General features: G+C 37.5%; 1 protein-coding gene across 1 annotated transcript; it reads right to left on the minus strand.

The window, feature by feature from the left end:
- Positions 1 to 1,688: 1,688 nt before the first annotated feature.
- On the minus strand, positions 1,689 to 23,234 carry LOC140240020 (chymotrypsin B-like). Its single transcript, XM_072319831.1, has 7 exons — positions 22,929 to 23,234; positions 9,905 to 10,118; positions 8,054 to 8,089; positions 6,574 to 6,799; positions 5,579 to 5,856; positions 4,417 to 4,559; positions 1,689 to 2,470 (listed from the first exon to the last, which is right to left on the minus strand). The coding sequence occupies exons 2-7, from the start codon at positions 10,098 to 10,100 to the stop codon at positions 2,282 to 2,284; spliced, it is 1,068 nt and encodes a 355-aa protein (XP_072175932.1). The 5' UTR covers positions 10,101 to 10,118; positions 22,929 to 23,234; the 3' UTR covers positions 1,689 to 2,281.
- Positions 23,235 to 24,635: the final 1,401 nt, after the last annotated feature.

Below are 24,635 nucleotides of genomic sequence, written 5' to 3' on the forward strand. Positions count from 1 at the left end.
GTCCAACACAGTCCAACACGACATGCATGAATGCACTGAAATAAGAGTTACAAATTGATAAAATCTGACAGTTAACTTGAGACTACATTGGGGGGGGGGGAGGGGAAATCATCATTAAATTTCTCAGTATCAACTGTGAACCCTTACTGTGTTTTGTTTGGCGAATGGCATGCACGCTGGAGTACATTCTTCTCTGATTTGCACACAATAATCTGGAAACTAATTGTAAATGAACATTATAGAGAGTACTTAAAGGAAACCAAAACCCAAAAGAGAAAATGTGGATTGAGTGAAAGCAGCAACATTATACAACACATCAGTGAAAGTTTGAGTAAAATCGGACAATCGATGCAAAAGTTATGGTAATCTTCAAAATGTTGGTGTTGGAACTGCTGGATGAGGAGACTAGTAAAGGTTATGACGTCATGTGTGGACAACAATATAAAGAAAATATAAAGGGAATTCCACACACACACACACACACACACACACACACATACACACACACACACACACACACACACACACACACACACACACACACGAAAAAGAAAATAATTTTAATGAAAAGTACACATTCTATCAACTTGATACTGACATAAGGGTAGCAATAGAAGTCCCCCCTGCATCCTGAAAGCGGTTAAAGTGCTCTTATGTTAGAAAAGTTGCTGCTTTCACTCAATCTACATTTCTCTTTGGGTTTTGGTTTCTTTTAATCTCATATATACAAAGTATCCCCAACTGTGGCACGATGGCCTTTCTGTTGGACTGAGGCACTTGTATACCTGAGTAGACTTGCTAATGTACATAGGGTGAAGTTTGGATGGATTACTGAATGCTGACACATGGCTGATGACACAACTTGCCAAGTAAAGGCAAGTGCATCACACTTTATACAGGCAGAGTATGCGTGATGATGCCATTAATAAATGTGTTAGGCACGCTAGATATATACTTTTGACAAATCTTGATTCAGGTTTCTTGCACTTTTGAATGCACGTCCCAATTGCTTATACAATATAGGCAACATCATAGCACATCATACTACGTATTCTGACACTCTTGTCTGCTTTTTATTTGTTTTTTTTTTTTTTGTTTCTGTAACTTTATTATACAAAGGCACTGCGGTATGTCTATTACAATACAACGATGTTCTATAATATTGCTTTGAACGGCGCTCTGACACACATTTACTTGAAAAAAAAAGACAGTTTTAACAGCGCTTTACAAACAATACGGGAAAAATTAAATGCATATATGCATATAGGCATGCGAATATACTACTAAGTATGTACACATAGTCAACATAACACCAGTTTGTTTTCCATTTCGATCATTTTTCTTTTCTCTTTTTTTAAGAGAGTACGTCGTGCATTTTTTTATTACCCGCTGTTAACACTAACCTTTGATACTCGAGATGCATGCATTAAACATTGAGAGGTGGATTTAAATTTGGTGTCAGCATAAAAAGAGAACATTACCCATATTCAGTGGCTGATTTATCATTGATTCCATAGCGATGCTAATTACATAGAATTCTCTTTATTTAGAAATGATTATTATACAATATCATTTACTTCATAAACTTCTTTAGGGAATGTTTGACTCCACAAAATTCAAATGCAATTCAAAATTGAGTTCAAAGAAACAAAAAAAAAAAAGGAAAGAAAGAAAGAAAGAAGGGAGGAAAGACAAAAAAGAGAGAAGTGTAGATAGACAGATGGATACAGAGTGATAGATAGACAGATAGATAGATGGATAGATAGATAGATAGACAGACAGATAGATAGATGGATAGATAGATAGATAGATAGATAGACAGACAGATAGATAGATAGATAGATAGATGCTTTAATAGATGAAATGGATAAATATCAACGGCATCTTTCCTAGGCTTGGGGACGAAAAGTTTACCCCTGGGGCTCTCCGTAATAACCTAGAGTGTATAATAAAATATGACCAAAAATCACACATTTTTCTCTATAATTCTAATTGGTTAGTACTTGAAATGAATCAAACAGGGACAAAATGACCACATGAAAGAGATAATGATTATTTTAGTCATATACAACGGACTTAACGTGTTAATGTATCTTATCTTTCTTGATACGAAATGGCATGCAGTCTTGACGGCTGCTTACAATAGAATTTTCTTATCAAATGAATGGAAGCATACTTTGGTACCCGTAAGAAACAGGAGAGAGAGAAAAAAATACGCTTCGAGGCAAGACATAAACGGCGTTTAAAAGCTGCGTGGCTCCGCCCTTTACCGGAAGTGATGTCATCTTTGGTCTGTTTCACCTTCCACTATCGCCTTGATGAAGGTTGCGAAGTACCACGACACTCGGGAGTAGACGCCGGGCGCTGGATTGGTAGGCGTGTTGCAGCCGTAGCCAAAACTGGTAACGCCTACCACGGACCAGGCGTTGGTGGCGTTATCACGACACATCAGCGGACCACCACTGTCGCCCTAGTCGTGCAAGAACGAAACCCAAATGATAATTATGATTTACAACGACAGTGATTCACCAAGGCAATGCTCAGTACTAACGTGACTTAATTGCCAGAAAACAGATAAAGAGGACAAACTTTGAGTGGATAACAACAAACAAATAGAAAAAAACATACAAAATATCAAGTTTACAAACAATAAAACAATAAAAACTGTCGAGTGTTGTCTATACAAGGATCGCATTCAATCACTTCAGAAAATAATTTTGATTTTGATGATAAAGTGGGTACTTGTACATACAACGCACATACACTGTAGTGGCTACAGTGTATGCCTTTCTATATGTCTAACGTACTTGCCACCTTTCGGTGCCCAATATCACGATACACTGATGATACATCAATACAAAGCTAATAAAAACTAATTATCTTGTCAACGTGGAAGTTCGTCACACTGAAAATGACAAATGTGTTCGACCTGCAAACCACTACGATTTGTATGAGAGTAGAAGCTCATCTATTTTGGAAATTCAACTGAAATTGATGTTAATTTTGATCTCAATACAAGACGGGTTATTCCGCTGATGTAGGCTGTATAGCGTTGACAGCTGAATATTCCGGAGGTAAATATTTTGTATTGAGATCAAAAGTTTGATACTAATTTCAATACGATTTGTATTGTTTTATTTATGATACGTATTTTGTTATTTGGATTACTTGTAGAATGCGTACAACATCCATTAACGCACTTGTGTCGTGTCTGTGTGCGCATGTGCGTGCGTGCTTTTAATAGCATTTTCTATAATAGTGGCAAATCGGAACACATGCATTTTGAAACTTTTTTTTTTCACTACAAGCAAAAAAAAAAAAAAAAAAAGAAGAAGAAATATCAGGAAGAAAATACTTTAGCGCAGAAGTAAGTTGACGAGGGTCAATCCTTTCGATTTCATTTTTTTTTTATCTTCATCGCAACCTCAATATTTTTGTATTGAAGATTAACTCTTTATGCCAGTCACTTAACAACTTGGGCAGTAAATATACAAGGCTAAGTGGTTTTCTGTGCTAGTCGCCCCTCAAAGCACAACAAGTTTTGAAACTTGGTTAGCTGATCGATCATTGCTCATTTACCATCAGACGTTGAGTTATTCAAACTGTCTTTGTTCGGAAATATGTACATAATATTGTGTATGTTCCTATGTCACGACGACGACCAAGAGTAACATTTCATGATTTGATTTTTTTTTTTGACTGTAAGTGACAATCAATACCTTAGTTTATTATGTTCCACGTACTCCATCCGATGATTAAGTTAAAGGTGTCGGTCGATTGATATTAGCATGGAGGTACAGTGCCTCCATGATATTAGGGAGCCTTAGATTTGCGTCGCTGACGTTTAAAACGACGATTGCAATTAGCCAGTCTAGAGGGCCTGCGTCGTATTGCAAAGTACTTTAGATTACGCGAGGACGCAACCTATCAAGAAGTAAAATGGTTCCCCATATTGTGATCAGTGCATAAAATACAATAACTCTCTGCGTCGTGAATGTATTGAGCGAACACAAAAATAGCCCGGAACGCGTAATGAAAACTCAGACGACGCGAGATATACCGAGCATTCGATGGACCGATTTTGATAAGCGATTGTGCGCATGCACAGAACATGTTTTTTTTTTTCTTTTTTCCCCCTTCTGAACGTCCACATCGTGAAAAATCTAAAGCTCCCTATTAGCATTATTTTTTCATTCCAACTTGAAAGGCCTGTATAAGATAATAATCCAGGGCCCTGTCTTCATAAAGCTATTCGTAAAGTTACGAACAACTTACGAGCGACTGGTGATCAGTTCTGATGGGCTATACCCATCAGAATTTTAATAATTCAGCACAAGAACTGATCACAAGTTGCTCGTAAGTTGTTCGCAACTTTACGAACAGCTTTAAGAAACGGGGCCCTGTTCTGATAGATACCTTACAGGTGTCGACCTGGGCATCGGACGACACCGCACAGATCACGTGATCGCTCAGGTGGTGTCTGCCGGCATAGGCTTCCGTGCACTCGTCCAGAGGTACTAGTGGTACCCTCCCTTCTTGGAGTAACGTGGAGCCGAAATCTGAAAAGACGTTACATTATCATCGGCTAGCTTTTAACATGGCATTTCCCGCGAGTTACGGTATAATTTGAGTTGGTACCCAGTTTCTCCGAGGCCATAATATCATCATCATCTTTAACAACAACATAACAACATTAATGATGATAATAACAGTGGTGGGATAATAACAGGAGATGAAAGAAGATTAGGGAAAAGGAAAGAATATCAAAAGACACGAATAGGAACAATAACAGGAGCAAGACATTTCATGTTGTTATCAGCATTGCTATCAGACTGTATCATTATCATACAGGGCATACTGCGAGTATGGTAAACAAGACAGAGTGGAAGAAGTCGGGCTATTGTTACTCTCTCGATTATATAAATTTCTAGGCTAGACTCTCGTTATGCATGTTTTACGTCGCATCCTATCAATAGGGAGCTTTAGATTTTAGACGCGCGGACGTTCAAAGGGAAAAAAAACATGGTCTGAGCGTGCGCAGTAACTTGATGTGCGCTACTGCGCACGCTCAGACCATGTTTTTTTTTCCCTTTGAACGTCCGCGCGTCTAAAATCTAAAGCTCCCTATTGTTCCAGGGCCCCCGTCTTATAAAGCCTTCAAATCAGTCACAAGTCCCCAAATCAATCGCAACTTCCATTGCAGCACACAAAAAACTTGTGATTGATTTCTATCACAAGTCTTTATAAGACAGGCCCCAGACCTCCTCCATGGTCACATACACCTGTAATTCATTTTCTCTCACTTCTAATTGTGTCATTAAAGAGCACTGTCAGGGCAATAAAGATGAACGATTGTTACCGTCACAATCATTAATATGACAAACAGTGATAATCATTTATCATCTGGGCCTTCTCTATCAAAATCACAATTATTTGTGGTAACAACAGTTGTCTTGATATTAGCAGCAGAAGCAATAGTACTGTGATTATCAGTCGCTATTAGAAAATAAAGAAGGTAGATAAAAATGGATGACCAGATGATGAAAGACGTCCAAATTTATCCAGGGATCACCCTTACCGGAAAAGGACGTCTTCCCCCAGCCAAGCACGTAGCACGTGGTGAACAACTCCATCTCCCTCGCGTCGTCATTGAGGCACGCCGGGGAAACCCCAGATGACGTCACTACGGGTGGGTCAAAGCGGACGACGGCGATGTCGTTGGTGAACGCCGCCGCATCGAACTCATCGTGCACGTAGATCTGAAACGAGTTCCTGGTCACGTGGCTGCTGGAGTTCTCGGCGAGGGAAGTGTCACCCATCACGACGGAGCCAAGTTCGCGTGAAGATTCGTTGTCACTGCAGCGACAAGGAAGTGCATGAAAAAAAAATGCACTCGAGATAATGAATGCCTTATGAGCGTGGGGGTCTAATCGGTACTTAGAGATAATGGGAGATACTAGCAACTGTACCTCGATGGACCACGCAGCGACCATAATGGTGGCGAAATGGTTAAACGGATCGTAGTATGCTCTTCAGATGACTCTGCTGATAATGTTTTTTGACTCTTCCTACTTTGGTCCTACAGCACATATAACTGAAACATCTTGTGAGCTCCTATGAGTACATAGTGTCGTTGTCAACAAAGTCCTTCCAGTGAGGCATACGTGTAAATGTGGCATAAACGTCAGCCGGGTTATTTTGTCTGCATCAAAATGACGCAGAGTATCTGGTTGCCAGAGATTCAAGACTGTCTTCCTTGAATCGTGATAGGTAACAGCGCCACCTTTGTCACTTACGATCGTGTGAAGAGACTCACAGTGAGTGGAGTAGTGTAATTGAAAGACAGAGACACGATTATCACGACTTTTCAATTTCATCATCAAAGTTTTGGGTCAAAACTACGAACAGTCAAGAGTACTTGTCAAATTAAGTGGGAAAAAGGTGCCATCATTGTAACGTTCGTTTGTAACACGTGTAAGGCACACACTCGTTGGGTTAGAAAGTCAAAAAGGGTATAGTACATGTACATGTATCATCATCGAATGTATTATGACATTGGTAAAAACGCATTACAGGCAATGAGCAGCTGTGAGCAACCATTGATCGCCAATGAGCGTCGCTCCGCACATGTGCGAGCCGTGCTGGTCCCGTAGCGAGGCCATCCACGGCCAAGACTCAATGTCGGTCGGGCGCCCACCCGACACCCTGAGATCGATGCCGGGGTGCGGCTCGACGACTTGCTGAATGCACAGCGCCGATGGCGACGATGAAGTGGAAATCACGGGTGGCGAGTTTGGACCTGGGGAAAATATGCATCCAGGTATCATGACATGGTGTATGAATTTCGAATGCTTCTAAAGAATACAAGATCTCGGAGGCACCATCAGGCCTACATGAACCCGAAGGCAATATATTAGATATTTTACGACTTATCAAATATGGCTTATGCGTGTACTTATTATAACCCTTTTCTCAATCCTTGGTCATGAATGAATAAAATTGCAAGGCTAATTATACAGTCGAAATGCATCTAGTGTATGATAATGAATTGTAGAGAATCGATATGTTACGATGTAAACAGAAGCATGCAATTATATTGCACGTCGTGCATGAATACGTGGTTATAGTGCACGGCTATACGCTCTTGCAAAAACGGTGCCCACAAGCCATTCGATACCACGTCAATGAAACTCAAATTATCTTATGTTGTTAAAAACACACACACAAAAAAAAACCCACAAACAGACAAAAACTCAACTTATGTTGTTCTTGTAAAACCAATGTTTACACAGCTTTTAAAGTGAATTGAGTCATTATATCAATGCTTTTAATCTTAACGCTTCAGTTTTACTGCATGCACTGCTTTGGGTCTACACACATCACATAATGATATAATGTGATGTGGTCTCATTTAGCCGGAATAACCTCTTCAATGCACGCTCAGCTCTTTTATGATTATGGGGTACTGTGATAGGTATAAAATAATTCAAGCAATGTCGGTAGCACCGTTTTTTCCCCTACAAGATCAGCGTCACGAGGTACATCTTAGAGAAAGCATTTATCCCAAGATGTAAATATTACGGAAATACATTAAAAACTCCGAATCAAGTAGGGTTGCCAATAATTTGTCGAACAGAATGTATGATGAATGAGTCGTCATCAAATCTTGGCTCATGGATGGGGTCAACCCCTGTAACCTTTGTTTGCTGAAATGTATTTTTGACGAAAGCCCAGGTATCTTCTTTATTGCAAACGATGAACTTTATCACCATGCTACCTGTTATATACAAGGCCTATGTTGTCTTTCTTAACTCTCCACAAAAACAGAACCAAAAAAACAAACAAACAAACAAACAAACAAACAAAAACGAACACTGTGTATGGCTTAGCTGAACATGTAGAAAAATTGCACAAACAATAAAACAAACTCGGTGGCTCGCATTCATAGTGATCAAATTTCTTTTCCGAAGTGTAACAAAATCTGAAATGTTGATTCTCACATATGCAGACTAAATAGATAAAAAAAAAATAAATATATGAATATGCAAATTACCTGACGTAACACTTCCCCTCTGATGTATATTGTAATCTGTTGACGAAACAAACACATGAAGGGGGAAAATGTAACAAAAGCTAATAAATAATTATGTTGATATACACGGGGGGGGGGGGGGAGTAAGTGTCTACAAACGAAGTTTGATAGATTTCATAAAGGGGATGGCTACTAACTGATCAGTGGGAATGCTGGGGGATGATTGTTCCAATTCTTGTGGGATTCATTTAAGAGTACATTATATATCTATTGTTGTGTGAAAATTATTTGCTTCAGAATGGTCTCATATTCAAGTAATGTGCAGTTTAATGTTTCCAGGCTAGCATGCCTGTACAGTGACGGGGCAGTAAACTGCACACTACTTGAAAAATTATGAGACCGTTCTGAAGCAAATAATTTTCACACAAGGATAGATATATAATGTACTCTTAAATGAATCCCACAAGACTTGGAACAATCATCCCCCAGCATTCCCACTGATCAGTTACTAGCCATCCCCTTTAAGAATTTTGATGGGATGGAGCTACTAAACGCCGATATTATGAAGAGTGCCTAAAGACTGTGAGACGAAAAAAAAAATCACCTGTTTTCTAAAATTTGAAACCTCCTATCAGGTGTGCAAGGTTCGTATTACATGAATGTGACTACGAAAACATAACAAATGTGGGCACAAGATGTAAGGTAAACAGGTATCATGTTTTCAGTTGCTCTGCATTTTGACCCATATTGTTCTGCCTGCCGAGTAAAATAAAAAGCTAGAAAGTGAATGCATGAACTGTTTTTAGAAGACACTTGTATGCACTTTTTTTTTTTTTTTTTTTTTTTTTTTGCGAACAAGCGTCAAACCTACCCGCTCACTCGCTTTGTGTTTTATCCTGGCAACATTATGTAGCTTTGCAGTCAATCTAAAAATATTGAGCAAAATACTCAAGATTTTTGTTGCAAGTTTCTATCTCAATTCAGGTGAATAACCGCAGTGAAATCAAAGTTAGAAAATATTTACCATAATATTCTTTTTATGTCATGATTAAATTGGTAGGGCCTACACATTATTTTTTTTTTTGGTGCTATTTTTGATAATGATTATATCACGGGATCTTTATGTGTAACATAACAAGCCTATTCTGGCTTTCTACGCACACACTATTTCCTGATCAACTGTACAATGTTAATGAGCTTGTGTTTTTCATGTACCTATGCTATCTGTTTTCCCCATGTTTTTTTTCTCTTGTTTTTAATAATCTTTCCTTGTTTTGTCAATGTTTTCATTGTTTTATATCAACACGTATGTACAATTTGCTCACATTCACATGCATTTTTATATCTATACTGAATCGGAAATAAAGATAGAATAATATTCTTAGTTACAAGCGATATACAGTCATGCTTCAGCAGCTGACTTACTTCCCACCTGTAACAAAACATTCCTTGGACAAAATTACCTCTCTGAAATTGTATAATTGATTTCTATAGGTTTCGATGATGACATCACCAACATTATCTTTTAGAATATATTCAATTCAATTCAATTGTTCATTTACTTCTATTGAGAAAAGAATACATGATCCAAAGCAGTGTGTACGTGCAATACCAATATAATGTTTTTATGTTATATTCATCTACGTACCATCGTACATATTATCATTGATGATATAGGCCCTTATGATACTGATAATACAAACACATATACACTAATAAAAGTACTTATTTTAGAATGCAAACAAAATATATTGTAACATAGCAATGTTAGGGCACAAACACTATTCATATTCAGTATATCATTGCCGACTATGGTATTTAGAAGGACGATACCCTGACTTATATTAACAGAGGCTTGCCCTAGCGACCAACCTTCAAAGACCAGAAAAAGAACCAAAAGAACAACGGTCAGTGAGATGAAGAAGGTGAAGAGAACCCAGGGCAGGACGCGCTTACAGCAGACTCGATGACTGGTGCGCTCGCCCGTGCACATCTCGGCCAAAGATGGTTTACCTCGACCTTCCTCCATCGTCAGAGAGTGTCTGGTTTCTTTCGCATTTCGTTCCATTTTGGATGTATCCTGGATCTGGATTCGACGGGGGGAAAAAGAATTTAAATGATTTTGAGTGTTACCTACAAAAACAAACAAGCAAACAAATAAACAAACAACACCAACAAAAAGTTCAAACACTTTCCTAAAAAGGGGGAGGTACCCCTCCGTTAAGGAGTAATCCTATTGTCTCGAGTTGAGACAATATCCTCTCTATAACTAACTTTGAAGATCATTGCCGTAAACCATCCACATTTTATAAACAACGTTTGCCGACCATAATATTCTCTCTAGAAGAAATTACTGTAAGTGGTCAATTCCAGCGTAACGGACATGACATTCAGACCACTTTTTTGTGATTCAAACCATCACACAGTGAAATTGGGAGTCTCCAAAAGTTTCTAATTGAGTTTATCAGACACATTTAAGTATATGGAACGTACACTGAAAATTTCATGGAAATTTATCAAGTGGTTGTTGAGAAATTGCATTTTTAGCGAGCGTAACGGACATGACACTAAATGGACAAGGCATTTTGATCTACTTATCATTATGAAAATTCCTGTGAATTTTTGGATAAGATGCAGCTGGTTTTGGTCTTGATTAAACCTTTAGGTCATGCTTTACTCATAAAGTCCTAATTTAGAGTAGTTTTACTGTTCATTCTTTTTTAATAGTTTAAAATATTGCGTAACGGACATGACACTTCGAGTGTAACGGACATGACAGTTTTGTCCACTTTTTGTAAGCTAAGAGAATTTTTTTATTACAAGGTATAACAGATATTCAATTGTTTGCATAGTAAGGTTAAAACATAGGGACACACATCATAACTGCAATCATGTAATATTTCTTATATTCATATCATTTTAGGGGGGTTAGTCTTTGTATATATTTACAAAACAAACAAATATATAAAAAATTCGCTCCTGCACCAGCTAGCTACAATTAGTGACAAATTTCCAGTTACTACCACCCACCATAGCAAAACAGGACATATTACTATCTTATACTGTGGTTATTTTTTTCTTAGTGGCCTAATATTTGATACTTAATATTATACACTAGCGTAACGGACATGACACCCTTGTAAGGTGGACCATATTTTCACTTCTTTGTTTCAAAATAAAAAGATTAAAATTACTGCACACTGCTAACTACATTATGTTCTTGAACAAAACATCAAAAAGTCCTTTTATTGCAGGTTTCAGTGATCTAACAGCTACTCTAAAGCACATGGAGTACAATGCCCAGAGTACCACAATGGCATACACATGTACATGTACAACACAGAAGATCATGTCTCCATATCTGCGGATAGGCAAAGAAAACAGAACAAACCAGAACCAGATCTGTATGAAATAAAAAGTTTGAATACAACATCATTAAAATGAACTCAGGATTGCATCAACTTTTATGCAATGAAACAGGACCACAAAACTGTTTGGTACCATTATCAAATTAATGTTATCATCTGAAAGAAATAAGGTATGTAAATTTTATTTCTGCAAAGTTCTTTCATTTGGCATTAATGTCATCCTTGGAGTAGAATCATCCTCTGTTATCCAATCTTGGATAGACTATTGTAAAAACTTCCACTGCTAGTACCAGTACTTTATCATTGTCAACAAATGCTTTATTTTCTTGGCTAGAAGTGAATGATCAAGCCCCCTTTTTTTTCTGAGAATTTTCACAACATAATAATACCGGTAATCCATTTCCATGTAGAGTGGTCACCTGGGCAACAAAGTATTTCTTGTTTTCTTCACGGCAAATTCAACTCGTACAAATTGTATAATCCACTTCTTGCTTGCTTAGGCTTGCCAGAGTGGTGTACTGGTTACATTATTCTCACCAGCTTGTGAGTAGGACTTTTTGAAATACTGGATGCTTTCCCTACAAACTGGTTGTAAATGATTATACAGTGTACCTTTCAGTGGATAAACATCTTCTCATACCATCTCAATATTGTGCTTTTTGTACGATGCTGTGTGCTGTCATATATACCGGTATATCCCTTGGCATAGAGGTATATCTAGTTTAGTTGTATTGATGAAATGGATAGGCAGCATTCAGACCGACTTTCTCTGACGATAGAGCTACATGTACTGTCAACACGCTTAATAAAGAAACAATTCCATTCTCAGCCCTCTTGGCAAGTGATATCTCATTAACGTGCCACTGAAGGTGTGGATTTATAGAGTCATAGAGATGAGAGAGGTACATGTATGGATGAAGCACAAACTTTTTTTTTAAATTATGAGACAACACCATCATTGAAGACATTGATGCTGGTGACATTTGGATTCTTTGTTGTATCATCAGTGATCATGTTCATTGGATGCACGAGGATCCATTTGTGCAGGAGTTCCTGCCTGTTGTGTTGACTCCATGGCGAATATGTGTTAAATGTTGTCTACAATGTACTTATATGTAGAAAGTGCTCATTTTAAGTATTGAAGGGAAGGCCAACAGTGAAAACTCCACTGTCTAAATACTCCTTGGAATGACAGCTGCTGTTTATCAGTCAGGATTACAAGAGGTGGGGATGGATCAAACCGGTGTAACAGGGTAGCAAGATCATCTAAAATCAACAGTCTTCCAGTGGCAGAAAGCAAAGTCTAATTGTTTTTGTTTTATTGAGTGATGTGCAGACTTAATTATTTACTCAAGTATAGAAATGTCCTACTATCCTCAAGCAATTAAAACTAATCACCACAATGTTTCACTGAGCCACAGTGTTATTTCTGCCACTTGTCTAAATGAGGCGTCATGTCCGTTACGCAAAGCGTCATGTCCGTTACGCCATTTACAGGAAAACTAGAAGTGGTATAGAAAAGCGGTTTCCACACATGCAAGGGGATTCAATCCTAACATAGAAAATGAATTTGCAGCAACTTTACACTAATTTCCTCTTGGCTATGAAAACTTATAGTGGAAAACGTAACGGACATGACGCTTCAAATGTTAGAGAAATCACACAACTTTGAGGATCAATGGGTCAAAAAATGATGAATGCTGAGGAAGTTGGTTGTGATTTTCCGTTGATATATACACTGGACTATAATTCAAAAGCTGAACAAGGCCTCTAGGACATATCTGGCCTGCTTTAGAGACAGGAACACTAAACTCTTTAAAAATAGCCAAATTTTTGCCTCATTGCAACACATCATACAGTATTTTCATTGACTGAGAAAAATACAAAATTTTGTAATGACAAAGATGAGACTAGTGAAAAATGAAAATATATATGTTACTTTTTCAGAATATTTGTGAACTTAAGTGAAACTCAAAACTTCATTTTTTCATCAAAGTGAACATTTCTCATGGAATTGCCCAAGTGTGGGTGTTTTTGAAACAAGGCGAAAGGAACTTCAACTTGAGTGTAGTAGAATAAATATATATCGTACTCGGATGGGAAAAACAAATCTTTCAGCACGTTGACCCCCGGACACTTCAAAATCACCTTCTCATGCGTTTCTGGTCTCATAAATGTCACAGTTCAGAATCACAGCATAGAATTATATCACGAAATGAGAGTAACTGGATATTCTCATTGGAAAGACAAGTGCTGTAATTCTCCTGTAACTCTGGTTCGTCATGTTATGTGATGTTAACATGCCTTGTTATGTGCAAATCAAAACAACGGCGTTAGACAAATTTAAACCGATGCAAACTTAGAGGTCCAGTTTACTCTTGGGAGCAGTGATTTTTTTTTTTTTCAAGATATCACATTTTTGATGCATATGCGTAGGTATGTTGTATCACAAAACATCCTATATACCACACAAAGTTTTCGCAATAAAGCTTACGCGGATAATAAAATAAAGGAGATATCAGTATTTGTCTTAATTAACCATAACTGTAGACGGTTTAGTCTGGAAACATTTTAATTGTAACTATTGTTCACATTTCGTGTATTTAACAATACTTAACATCGATAATACGGATTGAAATTTTTACAGTGGTTGTTTCTATCCCTAACATTTATAAACTACTAATGCTGGGTTTTTGTTTCATCTGCAAATGGTCAATTATCCCTTTAACCCGTTACGGAAGAGTCCCGAGTTTACTCGGGCAAGTGTCTTTGGGAAATACGCACTTCTTGTTGTAGCAAAATCAGCCCATCCTCGACGGGTTACAGGAGAATTTCGGATGATTTTCAGACTTTTGTGTTTGAATGTTACATCTACAAATTGGTTATACTTGGTACAGAGTTTCAGAATTTTATTATAGTGATTGGGATGATGAATTAATATGTTTTCAAAATTCATAACAAAGCACAATGAACGAGGATGATAACATCTCAGCTTTGCATAAAAAAGTGCATGATTGATTGTTCAAGGAAGAAGGACAAAAGAAGAAAACTTGCACAAATATACGTTATTGCGCACAGGTAAAGTTGTTAAGCTAATGGTACTGAAACCATATAACACTGCTGCAGTACTGGAATATGTAAGCCTCTGTGCCATCATCCTTGCTCAGTGCATTATGCTTTGTTTTGTTTTGTTGTTTGTTTGTTTTTTGAGTTAAAGTTTATCAGTGCATTATGCTTTGTTTTGTTTTGTTGTTTGTTTGTTTTTTGAGTTAAAGTTTATCTGCTCAAGAACCAACATAAATCCCACAAATCTATGCATGGCACTAGCGATGTATACACAACATAAATTATTGATGTGAAATCATATAATTGTTGGGAAAATTACATAAGTGGCATCATTGTCACGTGGCCAAGACGTGCTCTCAAGACGTGACGTCATAAATCACTTGTCGCCCGATGGTCATGATCATACCCATTACATTTCGACTTTATCTTACTGATCTACTGATTTGTTTTATTTCAACTTCATTCAAAACAAAATGCATGCAAATTGCGAAACGAAGCGATAGATTATTTCTCTTACTAAGACTACTCTTTCCTTGTAACATGGTGACACACTGGTATATTATACGTTATCATATTATTACTTTGCATTAGATTGTTACTTATCAATACAATGTAACCTGCCTGAAATAGTGTTGGAAAGAAGGAATTGGGGGAAGACAAAGTAGCAAAGATATAAAACATTCATAGGCCTATATAGTAACACAATAGAATGAAACAACGTATAGTCCGCTCGATTTCGTGTTTCTTATTAGATGGGACTCCGTATTTATCCTCATTAATCCTGTAAAAAGACCAATGAAATCAATGTTCATATGAGTAAATTGAAAGTGAGTGGTGTTGAGGGGCAAATACTAAGGATATCACAGTCATATTAAAGCAGCGTTTACACTTTGGCGAGTTGACATGGCGAGCAACGGCGAGTTAAGGCGAGTTGCCAAAATGAGGCACTCGCGATAACTCGCGTGAAGCTCACCATGTAACTCGGGATAACTCGCGACAACTCGGCATGGCTCGGCGGAGCTCGTTCAAGCTCGGGACAACTCTCCTTGAAGTCGTGAGCAGTCCCAAAATTTTTGAACATGTTCAAAATTTTTGCTAACTCGCTGTAACTCGTGCTGAACTCAGCTAGACTCGTTATATACTCGCGGTACTCGCAATAACTCGAAAGAAGCTCGAGATAAACTCGTAATAACTCGTAATAACTCGCCATATTTGAGTATACGCGAGTGCATTCCGAGTTTACTAGAGCGAGATACGAGCACTGCGATCGTATTACGAGTAAAGGAGAGGTGCCCGCGAGATTAGCGCGAGTTCAGATCGAGCACCCCGAGTTACAGCGAGTTTCGTATGAGTTTAGTCAGATTGCGTTGCAAATGCACATTGACATGCCAGCTGAATAATAAATATCCAGTGTTCTATATTTTTCCACATATATTTTAAAATCAGAGCACATTTTAATCGACCCACTCATGTACACGTACTTTTAAAACGGCCATTGTCACTGTATTATTACAACTTGCAAAAACAGGAGAGGAATATGCCCCGACCCAAGAGATCCAAGAGTTGTGGCCATTCAGGTAGTTAAACACCGAAAGAATAATGTCATTCAAACAAGGGTAGAAGTAGAAGAAGTGCAGGAAGAGAGAATGGAGACGGAAGAGGAGATCAATGACGAGCAGAGACAGGTAAAAGAACAAGACACCAAACTAGACCAGGTCCAAGCTCAAACTACTGAGCATCAGGCCTCGCCTGTCGAATTGGTTGGGGAGGAAAATGAACCCATTTTTCTCCACTCGCAAGGTTCTCCGTCTGGCACGCCAGGGAAGACGGAAAAAAAAGAAAAGAACAAAGAAGTCCACCCCAAACAAGAAGTCCACCCCGAAGAAGTCCACCCCGAAGAGACGAAAAACACCTTACTGCATACACATTCACTGAAGAGCAAGAAGTAGAATAAGCAGAGTGGTACAGAGATCACGGTTGTCTGTATAACAGGCGACTAAAGTCATACAAGGATACTGCAAAGAAGACAACGCTAATCGAAGAGAAGGCCAAGGAGTACGATCCGGTGTGCTCCGGTAAGTGAAGATGAATATTGATATCTATTATTTTAGGGGGGCTCTGGCGGCAAAACGGAGTTTCGCTAAATATATTTTGTTGAATTCATTACCATGATTACTACTATGATTATGATTGCCATAATTATCGAAAATCCTGTAAAAAACTGACATGACATGCATAATATTTAGTCCTGAAAATTTTGACCCCCACATTTCGTTTATCCCGTTAGCAAGCTATATACTTTACTGTATGAGAAACAAGAATTAAATAAAGTTATTTGTTTCTTTCCATTAATTTATGTGATTTAAATTCCCAGTGTTCGATTTTTTTTTTCAGTTGAACAGCTGAACAATTTCCTCAAGTCTATAAGGACACAGTACAGCCGTCTGACGAACCCAAAGTCTGGAAAGGGGACCAGAGACACACCTTACAGTGAGAGAGATGAGTGGATTCTCAATACATTCCGCGTCCTGGAGGGACATATTGTGAGGATGAAAGGGAGAACATTGGGAAGGGTAAATATGCATTTTATTTTATTAAGATCTGTAATAAGCTACATTTAAACAAAATATTGAAATCGCCACTGAATACATTAATAGGTGATTAAACATTATGATAATGAACTGGCAAACAATTTTGCATTTGGCTGTAAAAATTTCTTTCCTTACTATAATCATAATGCAGTTGAGGGCACTTTTATTACGTCCATAAAAACCAAATAATTTATTTTGATTTGTAAGCTTAATATGAATAGCATTACGGGACAGCCAAAACTCAAGTTTTGACCATATCTCGTTTGAATATATACAAGAACAAAATATATGCATAATTGTTTCTTCGCTGTTATTACAAAAAGTACATAAGTTATCTGTTACAAACTTAAATCTCAATAAAGCGTCTTTCATATAAAGAATTCTATTTAACATCTTGAACTGAAACCACCTCATATTTACATCGACAGTTGAATAAAAGAGAATTTGGTAATAAAAGCTCCAAATGATATTGTCAAAATCAAACTCCTGTTTCCATTTTATAAGACTTTTACATTCCTTTGTCTTATGTTTTAAAAAAGCCTGGTAGATATGTGCCCAACCTTTTTTCACTTTCAGAATTAAAAACAATGTTTCAGGGATAATACATGTAGGTTCCATAATCTTAGGTATGACATTTTTATTATAACCAAATCGAATAGCATTACATAAACCATAATATTGAAGAAAGTTTACTTGTACATTGTATTTACGTTGAAAATCAAAATATGAAAGAAATTTTCCATCTGTTTCTAGAATATCGTTAACAAAACCTACCCCCTTAACACACCATGACTTATAATAAATTACATTATTATTAACTTGTATTCTAGGATTGTTCCAAAGGGGTTGACATGCGATATTATCTACAATGTACTGAGTTAGATCTGAAAAGGCTAATAATACCTCTTTCCAAAATGGGTTGCGCATTGAGATGGCTAATTCTTTGTAATGTTCAGCCCCCATGAATAAGTGGAGAGATGTGTATGATGGAGGCAAGAATGATTGGAACATATGTAAAGTGAGATTTTCGTTACTTGGATAACAAAATAATCTTCTTATCCATGATATTCTGAGTGATTTAGAATGTATAAAAATATCTGTCATTTTAACCCCACCATCACTGTATAATTGGCACATTTGTTTCCTACTTATTTTATCGGGTTTATCGTGCCATATAAATTTATAAAAAGATCGGTTAACATCATTCATAATTTCTAATTTTGGTTCTGGAAGAGATAAAAGCAAATAATTCAGTTTGGGTATCAATAAAGATTTTACTGTCGTTACTCTCCCTAAGGGAATCAATGTTCTTTTCAGCCATATCGCTATCTGACATTTTATCTCTTTAACCTTTTCTTGATAATTGTGATTAACCATTTCAGATAATTTAACTGAAAAGTCAATGCCCAGGTACCTGAAATATCCTTCAGATATCCAATTTAATTTGTACTCGTGTAAAATCTCTTTTTTGAAAGTTCTGTTCTTCCCAATCCATATTACTTGAGTTTTAGTTACGTTAATTTTGAGGTTGGACATATTTGCAAATTCATTAAGTATTGTAAGAGCACTTTGTAAATCCTGGGTTGAACCGTTGAGTGTCAAAAGGGTATCATCTGCATATTGCAAAAGTTTAAGCGATTTCCCATTCATATGCAATCCAACTAAAGAATCCCAGTGTCGTATTAGGATACCAAGTATTTCACTGACTAACAAAAAGAGGTAGGGGGACAAAGGATCTCCCTGGCGACACCCTCGTCCTATTTCAAATCTATCTGTACAGTATCCGTTAACTAATATACAAGAGGATGCATTTGCATAAAATAACTTGATCCATTTCTTTACAGATGGACCGAAGTGAAAAAAATCTAGGACCTTGAATAGAAAAGTATGCGATACGGAATCGAAAGCTTTTTCGAAATCGACAACAAGAAGCATGCCTGCTATATCATTTAATTCAGTATAAAGTAGCGTGTCATATAATAGACGTATATTTTCGCCAATGAAGCGACCACTCAAAAATCCTGTTTGATTTTCATGTATTAAAAAAGACAAAACGCCCTTGAGTCTATTTGCAATACAACCGGATGCCAATTTGTAAACTACATTCAGTAAAGCGATCGGGCGCCAATTTTTTAACAAATGTCTAGGTTTATTTCCTTTAGGAATCAAGGTTATTATTCTCATTTTTTGTGAGTTTGACAATTGTCCTGAGAAATACGCATAATTCAGTGATCTTACAAGAAAGTATTTAATATCTTCCCAAAAGTAATGATAAAATTCTACAGTAAAACCATCCTGTCCGGGAGATTTATTATTTTTCATGAGTTTTAAAGTGGAATAGACCTCATCAACACTAAACGGACCTTCTAATAAAGAGGACAATTGTGAAGACAACTTAGGAATGTCAGGATGATTTAATAACATTTCCAAGTTAATTTCATCAGTTTCTTTTTCTGCATAAAGATTAGAGTAAAAATCAAACACTTCCTTAAGTATGTCATTTTGTTTATCTAAAATATCACCATTTTCGGTGGATAACTGACGTATTTCTTTATTGATATTATTTTGCTTTTCCAAATTTAAAAAGAATTTAGAAGGTTTTTCACCAAACTCCATCCACTTTATCCGAGATCTAATCACAATTCCTTCATTTGTTTTTAAACGGAAAACTTCTAGTTCTAATTTCAATTTTTCAATTTCCTCTAATATGGAATTCTTATCATTTAAAATTATCAATATTCTTTCTAATTCTTCAATTTTCTTTTCTAAATCCTTTTCCCTATTCACACTTTGTTTTTTAACGAAAGAAGCATATGAAGCAGTTTTTGAACAAATCATGTCAGCGATAAAAAGTTATTATGATATGGAAAAGTATATATGTAAAACAAATCTGAAAGAAAAGAAATTTATGAAAAAGCGGTTACATTTTACTAAATGTTTCTGATTGTGTTTTCTTATGAAATGATTTGTCAGTTAATTTTCTGACACTTTGAAAAGAATTTGCAATTTATAATTGATTTTTGTAACTGTTTGCTGTTCTTATTGTATTTAGAATGGCCAAGAATATCATGTGTTAAATCTGCATGTACATACATATCTCTTTTTGTATATATTTGTGTGTATGATATTATCTAATAAAGGAACCCTGTGGAAGGGGAAAAAATTATGATAATGAACATTATTCTGTATTAAAGAAAAGGAAAAGTAAAGTGTTACATTACTGTCATTAATCTCAAGATCTCACGATATGTTTTATTACGTGTGCAGAACATTTTGCTTAACTGTGATTTTTTTGTTTTTGTTTCAGTACTCTCGAGATAATTTCGTGATACCGTATAATTCCTGGTTAACTGCTCAATAACTTACTAGTTTTGTGTAACATGGTGAAATATAAACGATGTACCCTTATGAGTATTGAAGTGACTGGTATCCTTTTATTATGTTGTAGCTCCTCCAGCGAGCAGATGAGGTCAGAGATCTACGAAGGTCTTATTTCGCCTTGTCATATCCCCCCGCAAGACCGTCCAGGTCTTCACCAGCTAACTCCGCCATCAGCGTCTCATAGTGTCCGTACTTTGGCCTCCTCAACAACCAGGGTCTTGTCCAAAACCTCCTTTGAAGCATTTTGGTCCTCTCTTGAGCATCTCTTTTTCTGCGGCGCCTCCTTGACAACAGGGTCGCACCAATCGTGCAGAAGATCAGGGTCTCTTCTTCTTCAAGCAGAGCGAAAATGCTTCTGGCATCCATCTTTGAGCGCCAAAAATGTGCATTTCCCGCCCCTCGATCGTATAAAACTCTTATTACTCGTGATAAAATCTTGACAACTCGTTTAAAGCTCGCTTTAAGTCGTATAAAGGTCACTGCAACTCATACTAAGCTCGGTATGTCTCGTTTCGAGCTCGGTTCACTCGTACAGCGAGCGTAGTGAACTCGGCGTTGAGTCTTATATCACTCATGCAAATTCCAGAATAAAAAATACATTTCGCGCGAGTTTGTGCGAGTTAACGCGAGTTGGAGCTCGCACAGCTCGCGCACGACTCGCGACTCCAACTCGCCAAAGTGTAAACGTTGCTTAAGAGGGTATATTTGTTTTCAGATTCCAGCATGATAAGATGGCAACTCATCACAAGCAGTCAAACAATATCATTTCCACGTGATTTTAACAAAAGTGCAATTTCAATTACCCCATTATTCAATTCAGTTCAATTCAGTTCAGTTCAATTTAATTCAATTTAATTCAGTTGGATTCAATTCAAGTCAAACTTGTACTTTTTCCAATGTCAGAATGTACAAAGAAATGGACCTAGTGTGTGAAACTTGACAATTTTATCGAATACACACGTCAAGTGGCAAAGAATAACATCTTCATGTCTATGATCAGTACACGAAGATGACTGTATGTAATATACAAACATGTACATTCTGCCCCCCCCCCCCAAAAAAAATGAAGGTACCAACTCAAAGGACTATGCTTAAGCTATTATGGGTACCTAAGAGGAAGCAAGGAAATGGGGGGGGGGGGGTGAAGATCTTACAACTACTAAGAGTGCGGGAATAATTAGGAAAAATTGAAAAACAATAAAAAGGAAGTGGGGGAAAAAGAGGAAACAAAAAAATAGGGAGGAAGGAGATGAGACAGTAAAAAAAAAAAAAGCCTCTGAGCTCAATTCGTACATCAAAGGTCAAAGCCCACAGACATGACACTATGCTCATGTTGGCTGAATATGACAGACAACGATCACACATAAATAGAATGGTAGACTTTTCCTCAATAATTTATTTAATTATCAATAAGAATGCAAAAGAATTGTAGAAGTTCTACACATTTCCATGGAACTAGCTGTCTCATCCCTTTACTACTTGTTAGGCATTATTTCATCCTACGGTCCAACTCATCTTTCCATATACTATAGTGTACATAGGCCTTATAAATTATATAGTAATAAGTAAGAATGTGCCGACTTTATGGTAAAGGTTCATTTACATTAAACGGTAACTGCTCACATTATCTCGCAGACAGCAGAATTTCTCATTTTTATATAATGATTAAGTGGGTTTTTTTTTTTAATCCATGAAAGTGAACATCTCCATACAACACTGATACTCAGCCAGTAAATTCCGACATTTTTGTTTTATATTGTTGTCTTTCTTGAGCTACTTGGTGTAAAACAACCAGGGCTGGACATTTTATAAATGCTGTATCCGATAATGCACTATAAGGAAACTTTGAATATTGTGGAATTTGTGGTTCACAATAGGAAATAAACGCGAAGTATCTCAACGGAGTTAGAATGTGTCTTAATTTGCACGAAAAAAAAAATCACTGGTACACTAATGTTCGATAGGGTATTACTTACTCAACAACATAGCAAGACTCAGATAGTGAGAAATAGCTGCAATGTAATTACAACTGGACTATGGTAAGGTTCGCTGACAAATTAGCAGATTCACCCATCACATGTGTCAGTATTTAAGATCGAGCCCATTATCATAATAATCATATTTATATAGACAGTTTCTCTGGTCATTCTGAATAAAGCAATATGAGGGAGAGCAACACATTACTGCGCATAAACTGGCGGTATAATCAAGGAGGTACTAGGCAATCCTCCTTGGTATAATAACATTGTCTTACTGACTGCGATTTGAAGCCCGAAAATGTGTAGCCCACTGGCGAAGGTCACACTTCTGAATAGAAGCATTATGATTTATATGCGACTACATAAAGGAAAGACACCCACTCACACAGTAATACATACCAACGGTACCCACTATGATCTAATACCGTGTATACACATATTGCACATGATATTAATATACACATATCCATACACTCAGTGGTAGGCAAGCATCTTATTTTCGGATCCTTACCTACTTACGCAGCAGGGAGTAAGGGCATCCCCATTCACAGAGAGAGCGAGAAAGGGCGAGACAAAATACTAACAGTACAGCTCCTAGTCCTATGTATTCAGCGGCTTCGATGATTTGGCGAAGGTATACCACACATTGTGAAATTTAGAACGCAATGGCTACAAGAATGCTCTTCCCCGTGTCTCCGCTTATGTAGGGAGTCTGGCACATGAACTTCAGCGGGTTGTGTACACCAAGTGCAAGTGTATACGAGACGGGCAGTGGTAATCGCTTTCCTCTTCGGATGGCAGACACCATAAGACTCTCATTATAATACAATACATCCAGCCTTGTGTCGATAGGGAAAAACAGATGCAGGGCCGCGGCTCTCGCTCGCGATAGCGCCAGAGCCGAGCCGTGTTTTAAGAGCAACGGGATGACCCCAAATGTCACGGGCTTAACTCGCCTATCGGCTCCAGTGACAGCAGAGGTCACTGCAGGCCACAAATCACGCGCGACCCTGGATACAGGGCGAGGCCAGGTGGTTGGTAGACTGATGGAGGAGGAGGAGGAGGAGGAGGAGGAGGAGGAGGAGGAGGAGGGGAGGAGGTGGAGGAGGAAGAAACGGTTTCCTACTCCCAGAAATCTCAGGATATCCCCGTCTCCACCCTTTCCTGCATCATCCCCATATTTACCTCTATTATCTCCGCAGGCCATGTTCGATCTTGTGATTGTTTAATTCCTTTTTTAAACTGTTTTTATTTATATCATGATGATGATGATTTTTTTTTTGGGGGGGGGGGGAGGGGGGTAGTCATGATACAACTCACTCCTTTTTATCCCCCCTCGTCTGCTCGTTTGATATGACTACACAGGGGAGGTGTTTAAAAAGAATACTATAGCTCCTTGTTTATATACACTCTCCAGACATGTTGTGCTATTTATAGAAAAGTTGAAACAAAACTGCCGGAGAAAGACGGCGATAGAAAGAAAAAAACAAAGAAAGAAGAAAGGAAGGATATCAGCGCGTTTAGGCGGCTGAAATACCACCACCAAAGACGATAGTATACATCAGCGTCTACATGTCCCTGGATCACGCGATTTACAAGTTCAAGCAGTAACCTCCTTTTCTCAACTCACCAGTGACGCGTCCCAAAAAAAAAGTACCCAGCTATAATGATATACATACTTGAAACATGATCCATAGTGTAGCGCATGAGGTTGGGGAGGGCCATAATTCTCTTTTTGTTCTAATTCGCTCTTCGGTATTTGGTGTGTATTGCGAGTGAGGGCATGTTGTGGGAATATTATGTGCGTTTGTTTTGGGAGATGACGTGGGTACTCTATCGGCAGCAAAAACAAAATTGCCCAGAAAAATAGGTACCGTTTCTCCTTACGGTTGTTTGTTGACAAAGAAAGTAAGTGGTGATTAATATTCAATTCAATTCCATTCAATTTTTGCTTTAATTTCATTATATATTAATGACAAGGCATGCATGATCTATAATGTAGGCCCCTATAAAGATTGTGAGCAATTACCAAAGTAAAGATTTAAGATAGTGAAAACATTGAAGAAACAAATTTAAGCGAGGTTAAAAAATATGGGGAAACAGATAAACTATAATATGATTATATAGGTATTGATTTTAACAATGATATGATATTGTGCATATTTGAATTGCTTAAATACTTATTAATGCAACTATTTACTTTCCCACATTACTTCTA

This window comes from Diadema setosum, chromosome 16, assembly GCF_964275005.1.
Source record: "Diadema setosum chromosome 16, eeDiaSeto1, whole genome shotgun sequence".
NCBI classification, from domain to species: domain Eukaryota; kingdom Metazoa; phylum Echinodermata; class Echinoidea; order Diadematoida; family Diadematidae; genus Diadema; species Diadema setosum.